At 58.9% G+C, this 16,623-nt stretch overlaps 1 protein-coding gene across 2 annotated transcripts in view; it reads right to left on the reverse strand.

The window, feature by feature from the left end:
• SRCIN1 (SRC kinase signaling inhibitor 1) overlaps positions 1 to 13,999 on the reverse strand; it is a gene marked incomplete at both ends in the record, with an annotated part of 62,930 nt that extends 48,931 nt beyond the window's left edge. Inside the window, 2 exons of one of the 2 annotated variants that reach the window (XM_080826760.1) lie at positions 5,366 to 5,428; positions 13,876 to 13,999. In XM_080826760.1, the coding sequence (XP_080682886.1) occupies positions 5,366 to 5,428; positions 13,876 to 13,999 (187 nt within the window). The remainder of the gene's footprint in view (positions 1 to 5,365; positions 5,429 to 13,875) is intronic. The other variant, XM_080826761.1, reaches the window with a different exon arrangement.
• Between the last annotated feature and the right edge of the window lie 2,624 nt (positions 14,000 to 16,623).

The raw sequence follows: 16,623 nt of genomic DNA on the forward strand, positions 1-16,623 counted from the left end.
CCGGGACTGGGGTCCCTACACAGATGCCACCCCGACTCTGCCAGTTTCCAGTCGGGGATCCTCAGTCCAGACCCCCTTCTTTTCTGTACACCCGCTGCCCTGAGGGAGAGGCTGGCCCTGCCCTCAAGGCATCCCTGAGTCTGTGGGCCAGAGCCTCTTTTGTGCCCCCCAAGTCCCTGAGAGGGCAATCCTGGAGCAGCCCTCCCCTTGCGTGAGGCATAGAGCCCCTCGACACTCCCCCCAGGGAGGCCTCACAGAGGAAGGTCTAAGGGGGGGTGGGCTCTTCCCCAGGGCAGGACAGAGAGCCGAGCTGCCCCGGAGCCACGGACACCCAGCTGGGCAGGGGTCCCACAGTCCTTAAAGAACCTCCAACCTTCTCACACTTCAGCTGGGTACAGAGTCCTCCCAACACTTGCCAAGGGCAACTGGAAACCTTCCCGGCCTCAGAAATGCCATCCAGCCCGGGCTTGGATACCTCCAGGAATGGAGAACTCATTACCTCCTAGTCATCAATCATCGTGTGGGGTTCCTCCTTCCCTAAAATGACCCAGCGTGTATGCCCATGGCCCTCCAAGGGACCCAGGGGCAGGTCACGACCTCTCCGTACAGAGCAGGATGGCGGTTTGGAATCTGAATCTCCTCTTCTGAGCTCAACACTTTGGGTCCTTCCTTCCATGGCCTGGTTTCAGCCCCAACCCACCAGGTGTCTGCTCGGCCTTCTGCTGGGTGAGCCCCATGTTGTCACCACTCTTCTTAGTCGGTGGCCTTCAAAACTCCTATAATGGTGTGACGAGGTCTGAGCAGCCTAGACGACCCCTCTCTGCTTCTGCCTTCCCCAGCCCTCCCCCTGCCCCCAGCACATGTGCCAGGAGAACAGGTGTCCAGGACATACCCAGCCCTTGCCTCCTGCTGCCAATCTGAAGCCCCTCCTGACCTTGAACTTTGGGGGCCAACTCGACTCCTCCTGCCTGGGGTGGGTGACTCTTCTAGCAAGGTCAGCTGAACCCGCCCACTCCTTCCAGGCACTTTCATCTGTCCTCTGGTTCCTGGCCTCGCAAATGTGGGAGTCTGCCCTGGGGCTCACCCCTTCCCACCAACTATATCCCCCATGGCCTCAGCGAGGCAGAGGCAAGGTCTAGGTACCAAAGGGTGTACCTGAGAGTCTGCCTGGACAGGCGGTTCCACCTGTAAGTCTCTGGTCAGCGGCCTGAGGCTCTTGATGCCCTGTCCGGCAGCCAGCCAGCTCAGGGGTACACCTAGCCACTTTGAGGACTGGAAAAACCACAGCCCACACAATAATATCTGAGGCATATTAACCACACAGTGCTTCCTCCTTTCTATTCTACTTCCTCCTCCTCAGTGCTGACCCGGCCCTACTGCCAGAGGGTCCCAGGCTTGGAAGGAGAGGCTCCCTCACCCCCAGCTGCTTCCCAGCACCGTGCCCCCAAATCCGCATCCCCTGCTCGTGCGCTGGCTAATTCTGGCGTCTCATCAGACAGTAATTACGGGGGAATCAGCAGTGCTGTCATCTCTGCAGCTCGGCACCTGTCACCACGCCACCATCCCCAGGCGGCTGGGATGGGACCGGAAGCTGAGGGAGGAGGACTGTGCTGGGGTGAGGGGCATCTGCTCCTTCTCTGCCTCTGTAGCCCTTGACCCCTTCAACCCTACCTCCTCACGGGGCATGCAGCACGTGTCGACCCTGTGGCTACCGGCCACCCAGGGCAGGGACCAAATGCATGTGGACCCGTGTCCCCAACCAAACAGAGCTCCATGACAGCAAGCCGAAGCTCAAATCTTCCCTAGCCCTTTCACATAGCTGTGACCTTGACCGAGTCATTTTACCTCCCTGGCTGTCAGTTTCCGCAATAACCAAATGGGGAAACAGTGCCTATCTTGGGAAGACAGGAAGAATCAAGCATGTAAAGTATCTAGCCCCGTGATCACGTATCCACTCAACAAACTACACACCTACTCTGTGGGTCACCATGATAAGTGAGTCACAGTTTGGCAAAGATCACCCTGGGGCCATACTGGGGCACAGCTATTTTGTCTGGCTGATGGGTGTCCTGTTTTGTTTCTTTGAATTTTCCTGTTTTTAAGGAGCATAAGCACTGTCCCTCGTAGGGGACAGTTCCCACTATTCCAATTGCCCTTGGCTTTGCACATTTCCTGCCCCTGAAGGCGCTGCCTTTGCTGTCCCCCAAAGCAAAAGTGGACTACGAGGTCCCATTGGATCCAGAAGCAATGGCCGTAAGAGATTTGACAATGCCATGGGAATTCAGAGGGGACAAGCCTGGAGGTGGTCGGGAAGGGGCACCTCAGGGAGGAGCAGAAATGGAGGTGACCAAGGAGGGGGACGTCCTGGAAGAGGAGTCACAGAAGCAACGGTTCACTGAGGAGACAGGCCAGGCGCATTGGGAGCTGCTGGAGACATAAGATATCTGAGGAGGTCCTTCCTGATGTTGGATCTCGAGGCTCCATACATGTCCCCCTCCAGAACGGTTTATTAGGTGGGCCTCACCGACAAAGCCACAATATAAGACCAGCTCACAACCAAGTAGCATCTGCTGTCACAACCAAGTGACCGAGTCACTTTCCTGCCCCCGTGGTCTTTTCCCCACATGGAGAGGAACTCTGCCCCACCAAAACGAGGTCTGGAAATGGGAACGCCCTAACCTCCAGTCCCCCTTGTATACCTTCCCCAACTCCAGGGTCCGGAGTCCCTGGGGTGCCCCAGGGGTGGAACCAGGAATGGGGTTGGGGAAGGAAGGCGCTGATGAACCTCAGAGTCAGTTCTCAGTAGCATGGACTCTGGAGGAACCGTGCGCGCAGGACTGCAGAGAGAGGCAGAGGGGAACTGCTCCACGTACAGCATGAGAGACTGAGGCTAGACCTAAGAGGCTAGAGAGCCTTAGGCAGAATGGGGAGTAGGGCTGAGGATACCATAATGGATTATCTATGTGACCTTGGGCATGTTACTTCTTAACCTCTCTGGTCTGTCTCCTCCCCCATAAAACAGAGACCTTAGCATTGAGGACACAGGCTGGTGGGTCGTAAGGATAAAATGAACAGAGCTTAACCCAGCATATGGTTTGTGTATTAATAAGTAAGCATTCAGTAAATATTGGTCATTAGTATTTTCATTATTACGGGGATGATTTTACCCCAAATTCAGCAAGGACTGAATGAGCCCCCCCACCCCGCCGGGCCCTCACTCCCTCGCTGAATCAGAGCCTATAAAGAGAACCCGGAAGTCTCTTGTAACTGGAACCAGAGTCAATGGTGAGGCGCTTGACCCCATTGTGTCCACCTTGGTGGACAGCCCCCACCCCTAATAATCCATCACAACACGTTTCCAAAACCCAACCACATCTTAATCCGCTCTGGGAGGGTAGGCAGGACAGGGTTGTTTCCCCTCTCTACAGATGTCCGAAGTCTTGGAAGGTACTGAGCTCCCTGCCTCTGGGAGTATTCCAGAAAAGGGTGGGCGAGAGAGGAGAGCATTCAGGCCCTCCTCCTGGTTCCCTGCCCCACCCTCCCCGAGCCCACCGGGGTGGCTGAGCCTCGGCCCCTCTGCTATGGGTGCGGGGGAGGGGGATTGGTGGCCCCTGTGACCAGGACTGGGGTGGGGGGCAGCTTTGGGAAGGGCTGCAGTTTCAAGTGATGCTGCCTCCTGTCAGCAGCCACAGTGGGGGAGGGAGGGGAGCAGCCTTGTTGCTCTTTTAGGAAAACGGTAATTTTAATTAAGAGGCAGACAAACGAGCGCTCTGCAGATTGTCTCAGAGCAAAGTTATTAAAAAGCCATCAAGGCGTCGGCAGCAGCCACAGTGGCAAGGAGGGCTGCCTCCCCCAGCTGCCCGCCCAGATTGGGGCTGAAGCATCCTTCAGAGAGATGGAGGACTGGAGGACGTTGAGTCTGCAGACAGCCAAGACCCAGATCCTGCAGCACTGCTCCCCTGGTGGGGCAGGGGAGAGGGAGGAACAGAGCAGCAGCCGGATAATACTGGGGCTCAGGCTGCCCCAGGGGGAGAGAGGGCTCACACAGGAAGGGAACAAGCAATGGGGCAATCCTTGCTGTAGGCCAGGCTCTGGACCAGCTGCTGGTTTTCCTGTGCTCTTCTTATCGATCCTGCCATTTGTTTTTAACTTACTCTCTCTCTCTTTTTTTTTTTTTAAGTAAGCTTCACACCCAATGTGGGGCCTGAACTCATGACCCTGAGAATAAGAATCACATGCTTTACTCACTGAGCCACCCAGGCGCCTGACAACCCTGCCATTTTCCAGGCAAGAACACTGAGGCTGGGAGAGGACAAGTGGCTTGTCCAGGCCCACAGAGCTAGGTAATGGCTTGAGTGAGGATTTGAACCCAGGTCAGGCTGCCTCTCAAGTCCAGGGCCCCAGGCTGCTGATCCTGGGCAGCGAAGTAGGGGGTCGGCTCCCCAAGGCCTCTGAAGAGTCCTCGGCACAGGTCCCACAACCCTACCCAAGTCCCCAGGGATTTGAGGCCTCGATCGCTGCTTACTCGGTGGGGGCACACTATGTGAGAGGTACCATCGGGTCAAGGGACACTTTACAGGGATATGAAGTAGAGAGCAGTTGCCGGCCGGGGAGCAGGGGCAGACAGGGGCATCAGGGGACATGGAGTCACAGTCCTGGAGTAGGAGCAGGCACTTTACAGTCAGCTGCCCAAGCCATGGCCCCGGCTCCACAGCTGGTGAATTCAGCCAACTCCTTACCCTCTCTCTGCTCAGCACTTAAGCAATGGAAAAACTCTTATCTGTCTTGGTCACTGTTGGACTCAGACCTTAGCCCAGGGCCTGGCACAGAGAAGGTATTCAATAAGTCTTTATTGAATGAATGAACAAACAGACAAATGAATGAATGAACGATTGAATCATTGAATAAATGAAATAAAATCACAGGTTTGCAAGTGCCTATAAACTAAACAGAGCTGTATTGAGGTGGGATGTGGTCCCATGTCCCATCCCCCACCCTCTAGCCTCCACTGGAACATGGGTTTCCCTCCGTAAGAAGGGCCCCCTGCTCCTGAGGCCCTCTCCCCAGGCCCCCAGGCCCCTGCCTTCTCCCCCGGCTTCCCAGCCCAAGGAGGCTTTGCGGCCAGCACGCTTTTGTACATGCACACACACACTAACTCACATGCACACATAGACACGTTCTCCGCCAGGCAAGTTGCCCTCCCCGGAGTCAAGTCTCTGCTGTCCCCTCCCCTGGCAAAGGCCTGGACCCACCAGGGAGAGCCCCCCTCCCCCATTTCAGGCCATCTAGGTTGGCAAGAGGCAGTTGGCTAAGGAGCAGTGTGAGGCAGGGCGGTGGGGGGAGGCCTCCCTCCTGGCTTACTAACCTGGAGACTTTAAACAGAGGGAACAGAGTCCTGGAGCCTTCCCTCCCGCTGCACGCTGGAGCCCTGGGTGAGGGACAGGAAAGGAGGAAAGTCGTGAATGAATGCCCAGAGCCAGAGGAGAGGAGGTGGAGAGAGCAAGGGGCCCAGGGCGGGGCTCCCAAAGTGGGATGGCTCCCAGGCAGGGGCCTTAGGCCATGGGGCTGGAGGGGGCAGGGACAAGGCAAGGTGGAGCCTTAACAGCCATCCCTTTAGAGGTCGCTGGGAGGCTGGGGGTGGGGGCAGGAGGGATAGAGACTGGGTGTTGGAAGAGCAGGGGCTGAAGGGGCAGAGACACTGGTGGGAGACAGACAGGAGGACAGACAGCAGGACGACACAGAAAACATGGGGTCCCTAGAATGAGGTCCCCAGGACAGACAGTCAACAAGCCAGGCCCTATTCTCCTCCCAGAAACAGAGGCAGGCCCTTTCCTGGAGCGCCCACATAAGATCCCGAATGATAGCACCTTGGAGGGCCCACCTGTGCTGCCCACCCAAGGTCACACCACCTTGGAAGGCTGCTGGGGTCAGAGTCAGAGGGGCCTGCCATCACCGCTCTGCTGACAGCCTTCTCCCAGCCCGAGACCCCCATCTGCTCCGTTCACCCCCTAACGCTGAGGAAGGCCCCTGTTCCCACCTGTAACGAGGAAACGTATTTCACACGCAACCAGCACTCACACACTCATGCTGTGCAGGACAATGGCACCTGTGCCCCTAATTGCTTGAAGGTCTATACCTCACTCCTGCCTCCACACCCCCCCCAACCCTCAGAGTGTAGCGCACAGCCCCCCCTTTCAGCCTTCATCAGGGCTGTGGCCCTCCCACCCCGCAGGGAAGTCCTTCTAACTGTAGCCTTTCCCCCTCCTGCTGCCTTATGGTCTATTGCCTTCCATCCTGGGGCTGGTGGCATGAGCCCCCTTCCTGCCCGGAGGGAGACACCGTGGCTAGGACCCTCTCAGGCACAGCCTTCCTGAGGCTGGCTCAGACCCATCCATACCCACATCACGTCTGGCTGCAAGAGTTCTCAGAGCCCCCTGCCAATCTCATGGTTCCAATTTTCCCACCGATTACCCAAGACGCAGGCGTCCCAGGGAGAAGCAGCTGTTGTACCCAGATGTGGGGACATTGACTGAAGGAAGAAACCAAGAATTCTCACTAACGGATCTAGCCCCAGAGGGTTTCCTGGACCAGGCAGTGCAGGTTGGAGTGGGGCGTGGAAGGGGCAGATGGACAGGGGCTCGGAGTCCAGAGAAGTGATGGCTCAGGAGGCCTACCTTCCTTCCCACCACCCGCCTTGAGTGGCAGCTCCGGGGACCCAGCCCCAGAATAACTGAGGTGAGGATCTGGATTTCAAAAAACACTAAAGAGGTTTTCTCATGTATGCCCCTTCCTCCGGGAAGACAAAAACGACTTCACCCGTTCAGTCATTTCTTGCACAGTGAGGTGGACAAAGACAAAGCAAAGACTATTTCTTAAAAGTTTCCAGTGAGCTAGGAACTCTACCTAAATTACCGCATTTTGTCCTGGTACCCACCCTGCGAGGAAAACACTGTCATGGGCCCCAATTTACAGAGGAGGAAAATGAGCATCAGAGGCGAAATGACTTGCCCCAAACCACAAACCTCTGTCTGACTCCAGAACCCGAACTCTTGACCCCTGAGCTAAGCTGCCTCCCTTCTAGCCTCCTAAGGCCTTGGCTGTCTCCCCTCTTTCCAGCGCGGGCTCCAGGATATATCATTTCTGAAGGACAGTAAGTGAAAGAGAAGGCTTGGCTTCTGTCTCCTTCTGCCTCATCCTCGGGGTGGGAGGCAGAAGAGGCTAGGTCTGAGCTGCAGAGGGGACCAGGGACCAGGGGAGAGGATGTGCTGTTGGGTTCAGGAGAAGCCGGGACTTGGATCTCCTGAGCTTCATCTTTAAGTGAGATCTGGCCCCTGGGGCAGGGGTGGGGGGTGGGAGGACTGCTTTCCTGCTCTCCCACCTCCTCCAGGAAGCCATTCACAGTCCCCTTCTCCTTTCAACTTCCAGAAATCCCTGAGTACCCACGCTGGGGAGAGTGTTAAAAGTCAGGGGACCAGCAAAGTGAAAATCCAAGTCAGTCCTAAAAGCCCTCACTCTTCCTCAGAGCCTTCTCTCTTAGAGAGCGGCTGGAACACAAATGGGGATGCATCAGGCCAGCTTAGCCCCCACCCCCACCTCACCCTCCCTCGGTGGGGGTGGACTGGGCAGGGGGCCGCCCAAGAGAGCAGGCAGAAGGGCTGAGTGTTTCTCTGAAAGGGCTTCAGTGAGCCGTGGAATGCCTTCCCAATGAGATGGAATCGTTAATTCTTCCCCAATGAGGCAGATGCCGGTGCCTAGGGTGACGCCACAGATGCCCGCTGTGTCTGCAATTATCACTCGCCCTGGGGGTGTGGGGAGGCGGCAGGACACCCTCCCACAACCACCTCCTAGGCTCTGCAGAAACATCTCGAGCTAGGCCTCTCCAGAGCAGCCTCTGGAGTTGGGCTGCTCTGTGGGGTCTCTGGGTCTGAGGGTTCCCTGCAGGGCCCTGGGTCTGGGGTCTCCAGCAAGCTCTATGGCTGGGGTGGAAAAGAAGCCAGTGTGCTGGGATGGGGAGGTCTGCGGAGGCGAGGAAGGCAGGCTTGGGAAAAACCCAGCTCCTTCCCAGTCTTGACGGAACTCCATGCCGGGACATGCAGTCAACTGGGCCAGGTGGTGGAGGCTACCGGGAACCAGAAAAAGGTTGTTGGAGAGAGGAGCCACCCTCGGGCAGTGCCTCCAAGGAGGAAAATAAGGACTGGATTGTAGTCCCTGAATGGAATGGAATGTAGAAAAGCCAGTTTTGCCAGGATGGAAAACGTTGAGTTTATGATTCAGACAGTTGAATCCTCTGGCCACTCCCTTATCCAGCCCCTGGGCTGAGAAGGTAGACTTTGGGCAAAATGTGTCTTTGCAGCACAAGGGACTGTGTGTTGTGTGTGTGTGTGTGTGTGTGTGTGTCTGTGTCTGTGTCTGTGTCTGTGTGTGTGTGCGTGCCTGCCCTCGCACGCATGTGCCAATATTCTCTTGGGCCAGTTCTCCATTTTTCCAGGTTTAGTTGGAGCTTGGAAATATTCTTCCCACCCTCTTTGTGGCAAGGCATGTTTTATCTCAGGGGAGAGGAAGGAGGTAGAGCTTGTGACAGCTGGAAGAGACCTTAGAGATTCTCCAGTTCCACCCTCTTTTTTCATACCAAGCACACTGAAGACCAGAGCGGGCAACTAACTTGCCCAGGGTCACACAGCAGTAGGGAAGGCGAGCCACCTGATCCTGGTCCCATGCTTGCTCTTCCCACTGCACTTCACCTCTTTGTCCTGGGGGATCGAAGAGTGACTACCGGGTTCCCTTTTCCTCCCCAGCAGGACTGGACCCCTCTCTCTCATGCACCCCTGTACCCTGTACTCAGCCAGCCATAACAGCTACAAGAGTTAAAGTGCAACCACCAAGAGCCTCAGGATGGCCCAAAGGTCATTGCAAAGGTCATACCAACAGGTCCCCTGCCCTTAGGTACAACACTGGCTTACTCATGTTCACATATACCTGTCAGTGAGGTCAAAGACCACCAGAGCTCCCCACCTTGGAGTGCCCCCCCCCACACACACACCCTGGGAGGCTTTCTTTCCTATCTAACCTCTATTCCTCCTACTACAGCGTGGGCCTGTTTCCTTTCAAGCTGTCCTGGGCAAAGATAGGGGGGAGGGGAGAAGAATATTTTCTCCCCCCACCCCAAGCCCTTCTGTCTGCCCACCCGCAACAGAGCGGATGAGGGCAGGGTGTCCTCGGGTGGCTGGGCCCTGAGCCCAGTGCGTGCGTGAGGCATGAGGAGCACACTGGGGGAGCAGCAGCCTGAGTGTGGGAGAAGCAGCTCTTCTGGGAATTGTCCCGGCAGTTTCTCATCCCCTGCAAAATCCTAAGTCTCAAGGTTAGGGGAGGGTCTTTTCTGGTTTCAGAGACTTCTGTTCTCTCTGCCACACCAGTTACTGGGTGTTTACTTTGTATCAAGCCTTGTGCTGGACATTTTCTTCTATGATTACATTTAATCCTCACAGCAATCCTATGGTCACAAACAAATCTGCCCCTTGGGACAGTCCCTTTCTAAGACTAAATCTAACCTTGATCCCTCTTGCTCCATTTCTGCTGGCCCGGTCCTCCTCGGTAGCAAAGGCCATCTCTGCTCGCCATGACTCAGTGGCCCCACATTATCTTCTCCAGGCTGCCAACCTTTACCCTGGCCTTGCCCCACGTGATGGGCATTATAGGGGCCAAAGCAACAGAGGCAGGACTTGGGACTGGGATCCATGACACTGGCCCGTGCCAGACAGAGCTCAGGCCAGGAGGTAGGAGAGGAGACTCTGGGGGCAGTATTCCCCAGAGGTGGGGACAGAACCAGAGGCAGCAGATTCTCTCTCCCTCATGATGTCTGTGACCCTTGTAGGGAGCATGGGGTTTCACCTTCAGTGTGGCAACTAAGCAGGGCCCAGAGATGCAAAGAGCTAGTCCTCTCTGTGACCAGCTCTCAGGTCCAAATTGCAACCTACAAGCCCAGGGGCCTGAGCGGAAGTGGGCAGGGCTGCAAGACACCTTTATCTGCCCTAGGCTGTGGGGGGTGAGGAGCTGACACCTGAGGAGGGACTCTGACACCTGGCTAAGCTCCTTGGCATCTAGAGGGTACTCAGGCCCTGGGAATGGAGGAGGGAAACCCCCAAGCCAGCCTTGGCCGGGTTTCATACACCCCATGGTAGCCACTGGCAACTTCAGTAAATTCACACAGCACTTGGCTTCCCTATTTGAACCTTCCGTAGCAGGGGTGACGAGGGTAGGGATCCCCTCCATTGGGGCTACCCCCCATCCTGCCTCGGGCATGTCTGGAACCCAGGGGCCAGACCCACCTCCCCAGGAAATGCTCAGGCCTGAGCTTCCACCCCCCTAGGAGATTCCAGCAGTGAAAGCATGGGCCAATGGGCAAGGGAAGTCGGAATGGTGGGTGGGACTCTGGTCCTTGTGGGTGGCACCTTCCCCCTTCAAGCAGGCACCATTAATATATGCAAAGCATATGCAAATCACCCAGAAGAGAGACACAACATCCACGGAATGTCAGAAGAGACCTTGGAGATGATCCAGCCCACACCCCCTCATTTCACAGGTGAGGAAAGAGGCCCACATCAGGCAGGGACTTGTTCAAGGTCACTCAGACATTTGGGTGCTGAGGAAGAGTGGGAATGAGCTCCCTTTACTCAGAGTCTAGTGCTCTTTCCACGACAGTCCTGTCTTTTATATGGGAGGTCGACGAGATGGCAAGAGGGCACAGGGCTTGGATGGGGCTCCAGGAAGGCCTCCCAGAGCCCAGGGGTGAGGGGTGGGGCTAGGACCCCTCCCTTCCCACCTCTGAGCCTGGAAACTGCTGGGGTGTGAGGGGAAGAGTGTGGGCAGGGCAACAGCGATGCCTGGGACTGTGGGTGACCAGAGGGGCGGAGGGGCCAAGGCCAGAGGCGCTGGTTTCCGGCAGCCAAGCAGCAGAAGGCGGCAGGAGAACTAGAGTGTCTGAAACCCAATGTCAGGGCAAGGTGCCCGCTGTGGTGTGGGGAGGGGGATGGTTTCCTTGCTACACACACACACACCCCTCCAAGGGCTCAGCAGCCCCCTTCCGCTTGGACTCTGATAACTATGGCACCTGACAGACCATAATAGTCAACCCGGCCCCATCCCTTCAGTGGCTGCGGCTGCCCTCCACCCCCCAACTTGGCTTCTCCAACCTTCCAGACAGTCCTAGAAAGCAGGACCAATGCTGGGGGGAGGAAGACAGACAGATGGAGGAGGGCAGACAGAGTGAGAAAAGGGGAGACAAGGTGGGGGGGGAGAGAGAGAGAGAATGAAGCTCAGGGCAGGAGAAACCAAGGGGCAGAGAGAGGGGAGGCCGGAGGAAGAAGTGGGGGAGACACAGGGGCAGCGTGGGGGGAGATGAGAGGGGGAGGGGGAAAGGGGGAGCAGCAGAGCAGAGAGAGAGGACTGCAGGCCTCTGGGACTGAAGCAAAGCCGGAACCTGGGTATCGGGCATAGGAGCCCCACCGAGGCCTCGGGACTGTCTGGCAGGAGTTGGGGACCAAGCCCCTTCCCTCTGCCCACCTCCCCAGCAATTCCTGGGCTGCCAGGCAATCAGTCCATCCTCCTCTGCCTCCCTCCCTCCCTCTCTCCCTTGGGGCAGCAGCCAAATCCAAAGCCTTCATCTCTGCTTTTCAGAGCTGGGAATGAAAGAAGGGGAAGCGAGTGCAGCCCTCAAACCCGCTGACGGCCAGATTTTTATTATCTTTGCTCGAATGGGCCCTAGGAAGCCAACAAGGGATTCTTCAAAGAGCATCTGAGTGCCTCATTGAAGCCCGCACCTGCACCAGCCCACCCACGACAGGCAGTCAGGGTTTGGGGGGCACAAGCTGTCCCCCACTTCCCACCAAGCCCAGAGACCAGACTCGAGGCTGCCAGGAGCCTCACCCTCAGCTCTCTGTGCCTAGGCAGGGGCCACTGGCTCAGGCAACCAGGCTCCAAGACCACACCCAGGCCTGCTGGGCCTCTGAGGCAATCTCTGTCCCTCTCTGGGCCTTGAGGACACAAGCAAAAGAAGAAACTGGATCTCCTTGCCAGAGCTAGAGGAGATAAGTGCTCGGGATTCCTCGAAAGAGAAGCTTTTATGGCAAGCCCTAGGTCTTTCCCCTGAACTCTCTGCCTGTACCCCCTACACCGGCCCCCTCTGCTGCCTCCTGACTCCCCCTTGCAGGACCCCACCCAACCACAGCTTCCCCTCCATTCCAGAGCCCCAGGCCCACCATTCAGTATGATCCTGAACCCCAAACACCCCTCCCTCCATCCAGACCCGCAGCCCCAGCTCCCTTCTTTCCCTAAGACCTGACCTGGAGTGGGGGTGGGGCTCAAACAGACCCGGTACTTTAAAGAGCCCAGCCCCCTCCCTCTTAAGCTTGGGTTAGAGAAAGCCAAGGTTGGCACTGTGCAGACAGAAACCATGCCACCCCCACCCCCCAGGTCTGACCACACTGTTGAGATCGATGCCCGCAGCCAAAGAAGGAATCAATGGTTCTAATTAAACCCTTTTTCCAGGGTGGGTCCCTGGGAAGAGAGAGAAAGAGAGAACGTCTGAGGCTTGTATCCCAGCACACAACGCTGTAGCCTGTACATCTTTAAGAAACCTGGAGCTCAGCTGGAATCAGGCCACAAAGACCCCAGACATCCCCCCCACCCACCCACCTCCGGCCGGCCGGCCGACATTAGACAAGGAGCAAGCAGAAGGTCTGGGGTGGGGACAGGCGTCCTGACGACTCATTCCCAGGGATCCTTCCCCTAAGAGAGTTCCCCCAGTTCCCCCTCTCCACTCAGCCCCTGAGGACCACAGTTGCTTCTTCCAGATCCCCAGAGCACATGGGGGACCCACATCTCCATCCCAGCCCTGAGGGTCATCATAGAGAATCGGCCATCATGGTAAGGGCGGAAAGGAACGGGGAACGGGGTGGCCGGTGGGGGGGGGGGCACTGGACAAAGACCCTCTTGTCCCCAAGGCACGGTGGCAAGAAGCCAGGGCAAAGCCTTTGCACTGGCTGCCAATGGTGCCTGGGTGCCAGGCAATCTGGGTGGAGGGTGGGAGGGATCTTATTCTTGCGACCCCCTCCCCTTACACCCCAAGCCTTCACCCCCAAGCCTTGCTTCTACACCAGGCCACCGGCTAAGTCTCTGCCCCAACAACTCTTGGCTCGCCTGGAGCCCTCCTTCCGGTGTGAATGCCAGGCCCTGACACTTGCTCACAGTGGCCCCAACACCAGCCAGAACTAGCAAAAGCCCTCCTGCAGAAACCCAAACTGTCCCCCACATACACACACACACACACACACACACAGGCGCGCGCGCGTGCGCGCACAACCGCACGAGAGACACCACCGCGACAGCTGCCACCAAGAATGACAGAGCTTCACATTTTCATAGTGACAGTCTCCATCAAATGCAGCATCAATTCTTGAAAACCAGCAAGAGGGATAGGGAAGGGAATGAGAGAAACTGAGGCATGAAGTTAGACAGCAAAGCAGTTGGCTCAAGGTCACCCAGACCAAGATACCCAGAGTCGGGAAGAAGGTATCCAACCTCCAGCCCCACAAAGTGCTCAAACCCCACACCAAGGAACGTTTGGACCTCTAAGTCCAAAGTCTGGTCAGCTATGCACCCCCACCATGTCCTCATCTGTTTCCCCTTCCCCCAAAACAACAGTAGCTCCGACATATCCTGAGAAGTCTTCAGCCAGGAGCCCTCCGCCAGCGCCACCGAGGGGGAGGAAAACACTTCCCTTAAAGTTGGGGGCTTCAGGACCTCCTGCTTCCATAGTATTTGGAGAGGGGGAAAAACAGTCCGGGACCTCCTCCTTGCAAAATCCTTGCTCCTGCTCACCTGGCTCCCCTCGGCCCCCGGGGTCCCTCGATCCAGCCTCCTCCCTAGGAGATCGGGCGCTGCCCTCAGCGGTCCTCTCCCACCAGGCCAGGGCAAAGCGCCGGAGGCACTGCCAGGGCTGCATGGGGAGGGGTGGGGCGGGGGGGCTAGCACTAGCAGCCGCACACGCCCCGCCGGGCCCTGCCAGCCGAGCTGCGGAGGCACCCGGCCGGCCCCCTCTGCTTCCACCAGCATCCTGCTGCCCCCATCGACAGGACTCGGAGCTGGCCCCGGAGCTTCTGACGTAGCAGGGGGGTGCGTGGGAGGGGAGGGGGGGCTATGGCGCGTCCCCTCCCCAGCCCCGCCCTCTGCCCCTCAGCCTCTGGCGGTCCCTACCTCCTCACTCACCCAGGATGCTCTCCCCAGCTGGGGGCGCTCTCCCCTGCCCTCTGGCCTCCGCAGGGGGAGGGCTTAAGATCAAATAGCCCCTCCCCCAGCCCCTCCCCCTTATGGCCCCTCCCTACCCGCCAGCTGAGCGGGGAGCTGGTCCCCTGTTTCTGCAACTGCTGCCTAGGCTCGAGGTCTCCAGGGCTAGGGCCTCGAGGTGAGGGGGGCGGGGGGGTGGAATACAGGCTTGTATCCCGGCAACACAACTAACCCCAGAATGCACTCATCCCCTTCCTTCCCTGGGGGGCTGGCGCAAAGCGCCTACCACCACCGTCCAAGCGCTTTCACCCCATTCTGGGACCTGGGGGAAAGAGAGGCCTTTGAGGCTCCCCGCCACCCACTTCTCCAGCCCCTTCTCCTCCCCACCCCCCACCCCCCGCATCCTCCTCTTCCAACACCATGGATGGACCACTCCCCTCCCCCACTCCTCTCACTATCCATCCCCCTTCTTCTCCCCACCCCTCCTTCCTCCAAACGTACCCCCTTTAAATTTTCACCCCTCGGGCCCTCTCCCCCGGGCATCACGAGGCCCTCCCCGCTTGGTCTCCAGCCTCGCCAATTCCTGACCCCCTCTGGTCCCAGGACTCCTGTCGCTCGGGTCCTTCTTCCAAGCCAGCACGCCGCGGTCCCCTGCCCCCCCGCCCCGGCCACCTGCGCCCAGAGCATCCCTCGCCCCACCGGCCGCCGCCTCCCCGGTCCGGCCGCCGCCCCCGCCCCCGGCCGAGGGGAAAACACACAAAGAAAACAGAAATACCTTCCACTTAAGCATGGAGGCACATTAGGGAGGAGAGAGACAGGGACATGCCTTGGGACGGAGCGTTCCCCATCGGGCGGGGGCGCGGGGGGCGGGGGCCCCGGGCCGGCCTGCCTGGCGCTCGCCCTCTCGCCGCCTCGCGGACTCCTCGCTCGGCCCCAGCCCCGGGGCGCGGTGCCAGGCGGGCGGGCCGGGGGCGCGGGCCCCGCCGGGGTGGACCAGCTGGGAGGGCGCCGGCGGCCGGGCGTGTGGGTGCGCGCGCGCGCGGGCGTGTCACCGAGTGTGCGAGAGCGAGTGTGTGTGTCTGTGTGTGTGTGTGTGTGTGTGTGTGTGTGCGGGGGGGCGCGCGCGCGGGCCGGCGCGGGTGTGTCACTGCGGGCGGGAGCGCGCGCGGCGCGGGTACCCGCGTGTGGCCGGAACGTACAAAGGGCCGCCGGGGGTGGCGGGGAGCGGAGGAGAGGAGGGGGCGCTGCGCCTCGCGCCCTCCAGCTGCACGGCTGGATCCCGCGGCGCGCGGCCGGGCCAGGGGTGCGGGGCGCGCTCACGCTCCCCTCCACTCCACCTGCTTCTCCCACCCCAAGCCATCCTCGCACCACCACCACCGAGACAAATGCCTCAGGCCCGGGACCAGCCTCGGAGGAGAGGGGTGCACCTCGAGGGTGGGGGACTTCTCGGTCTCCAAGCCCTGGCTCGCCAGGGGATTAGGAGGCATTCGGGGAGTAACAGGGCAGGGAGGCAAGCGGAGCTGCGGGACCGGGTGACCACTTTTCAGCCAAGGTGACCTCCGAAGGGCACAGCCGCCCTATGCAGGGAGAGGCTGGACCCTCCTCGGCCTCTGCCGGGGTCGCCCCCCCTACCCCACTCCTTAGACTCCGCTCAGCCTCAGGGATCCAGTCCCCCGGCGCCCCCTGCTGGGCTATGTCCTTGCCCCCAGCTCCGGTTGCGGCCCCTCCTACAGGCGTCTGCTGGAACTGCAGAGGCCAGTGCTAAGATTGAGGGGACCCCTCCTCTGTCAAGCAGCACCCCGAAGGAGCACGCTCCAGCCCCTTCTCACACCTCGCTCGGCTCTGCCACGGCCACCTCCAAGGCAGCATGCGGAGCGCTAGCTCTGCCCCCGCCCCCGCTTTATTCCCACCCCTCCCTGTCCCACCTTGGCCTACCTGTTGGCTCAGCAGACCTCCGGCTTTGACCGGCACTGACCCTGACCTGCCCTCCGGAGCCGGTTGCTTGCTTCCTCTCTCCCTTCCGCTCTCTGTCCTGTCCCTCCTCTCGCAAACTGCTCTTGGAGAGGAGAAAGTGGACTGAGTCCCCTGCCCCTTTTCTTTACCTTCCCAAAGCCACTTTAGATGGAGCAAGAAAGGGGCACAGGAACTCTCTTCAATATAGGGCGCCAGGCAGGCAGCAAGGCAGGAGAGAAGACCCCACCCCAAGTGGCCCAAATGACAAACCGGTTTCCCCACTTCCTGGTCTACCCAGGTTGCAAGCTTAATCTAGGCTCTCCCATTTTCCTGCCCACTCCCGGGCCTGCCCCTGGACCAGCCACATGCCTGGCTAGGGGCAAGTCCCAG

This window comes from Martes martes, assembly GCF_963455335.1.
Source record: "Martes martes genome assembly, chromosome: 16".
Lineage (NCBI taxonomy): Eukaryota > Metazoa > Chordata > Mammalia > Carnivora > Mustelidae > Martes > Martes martes.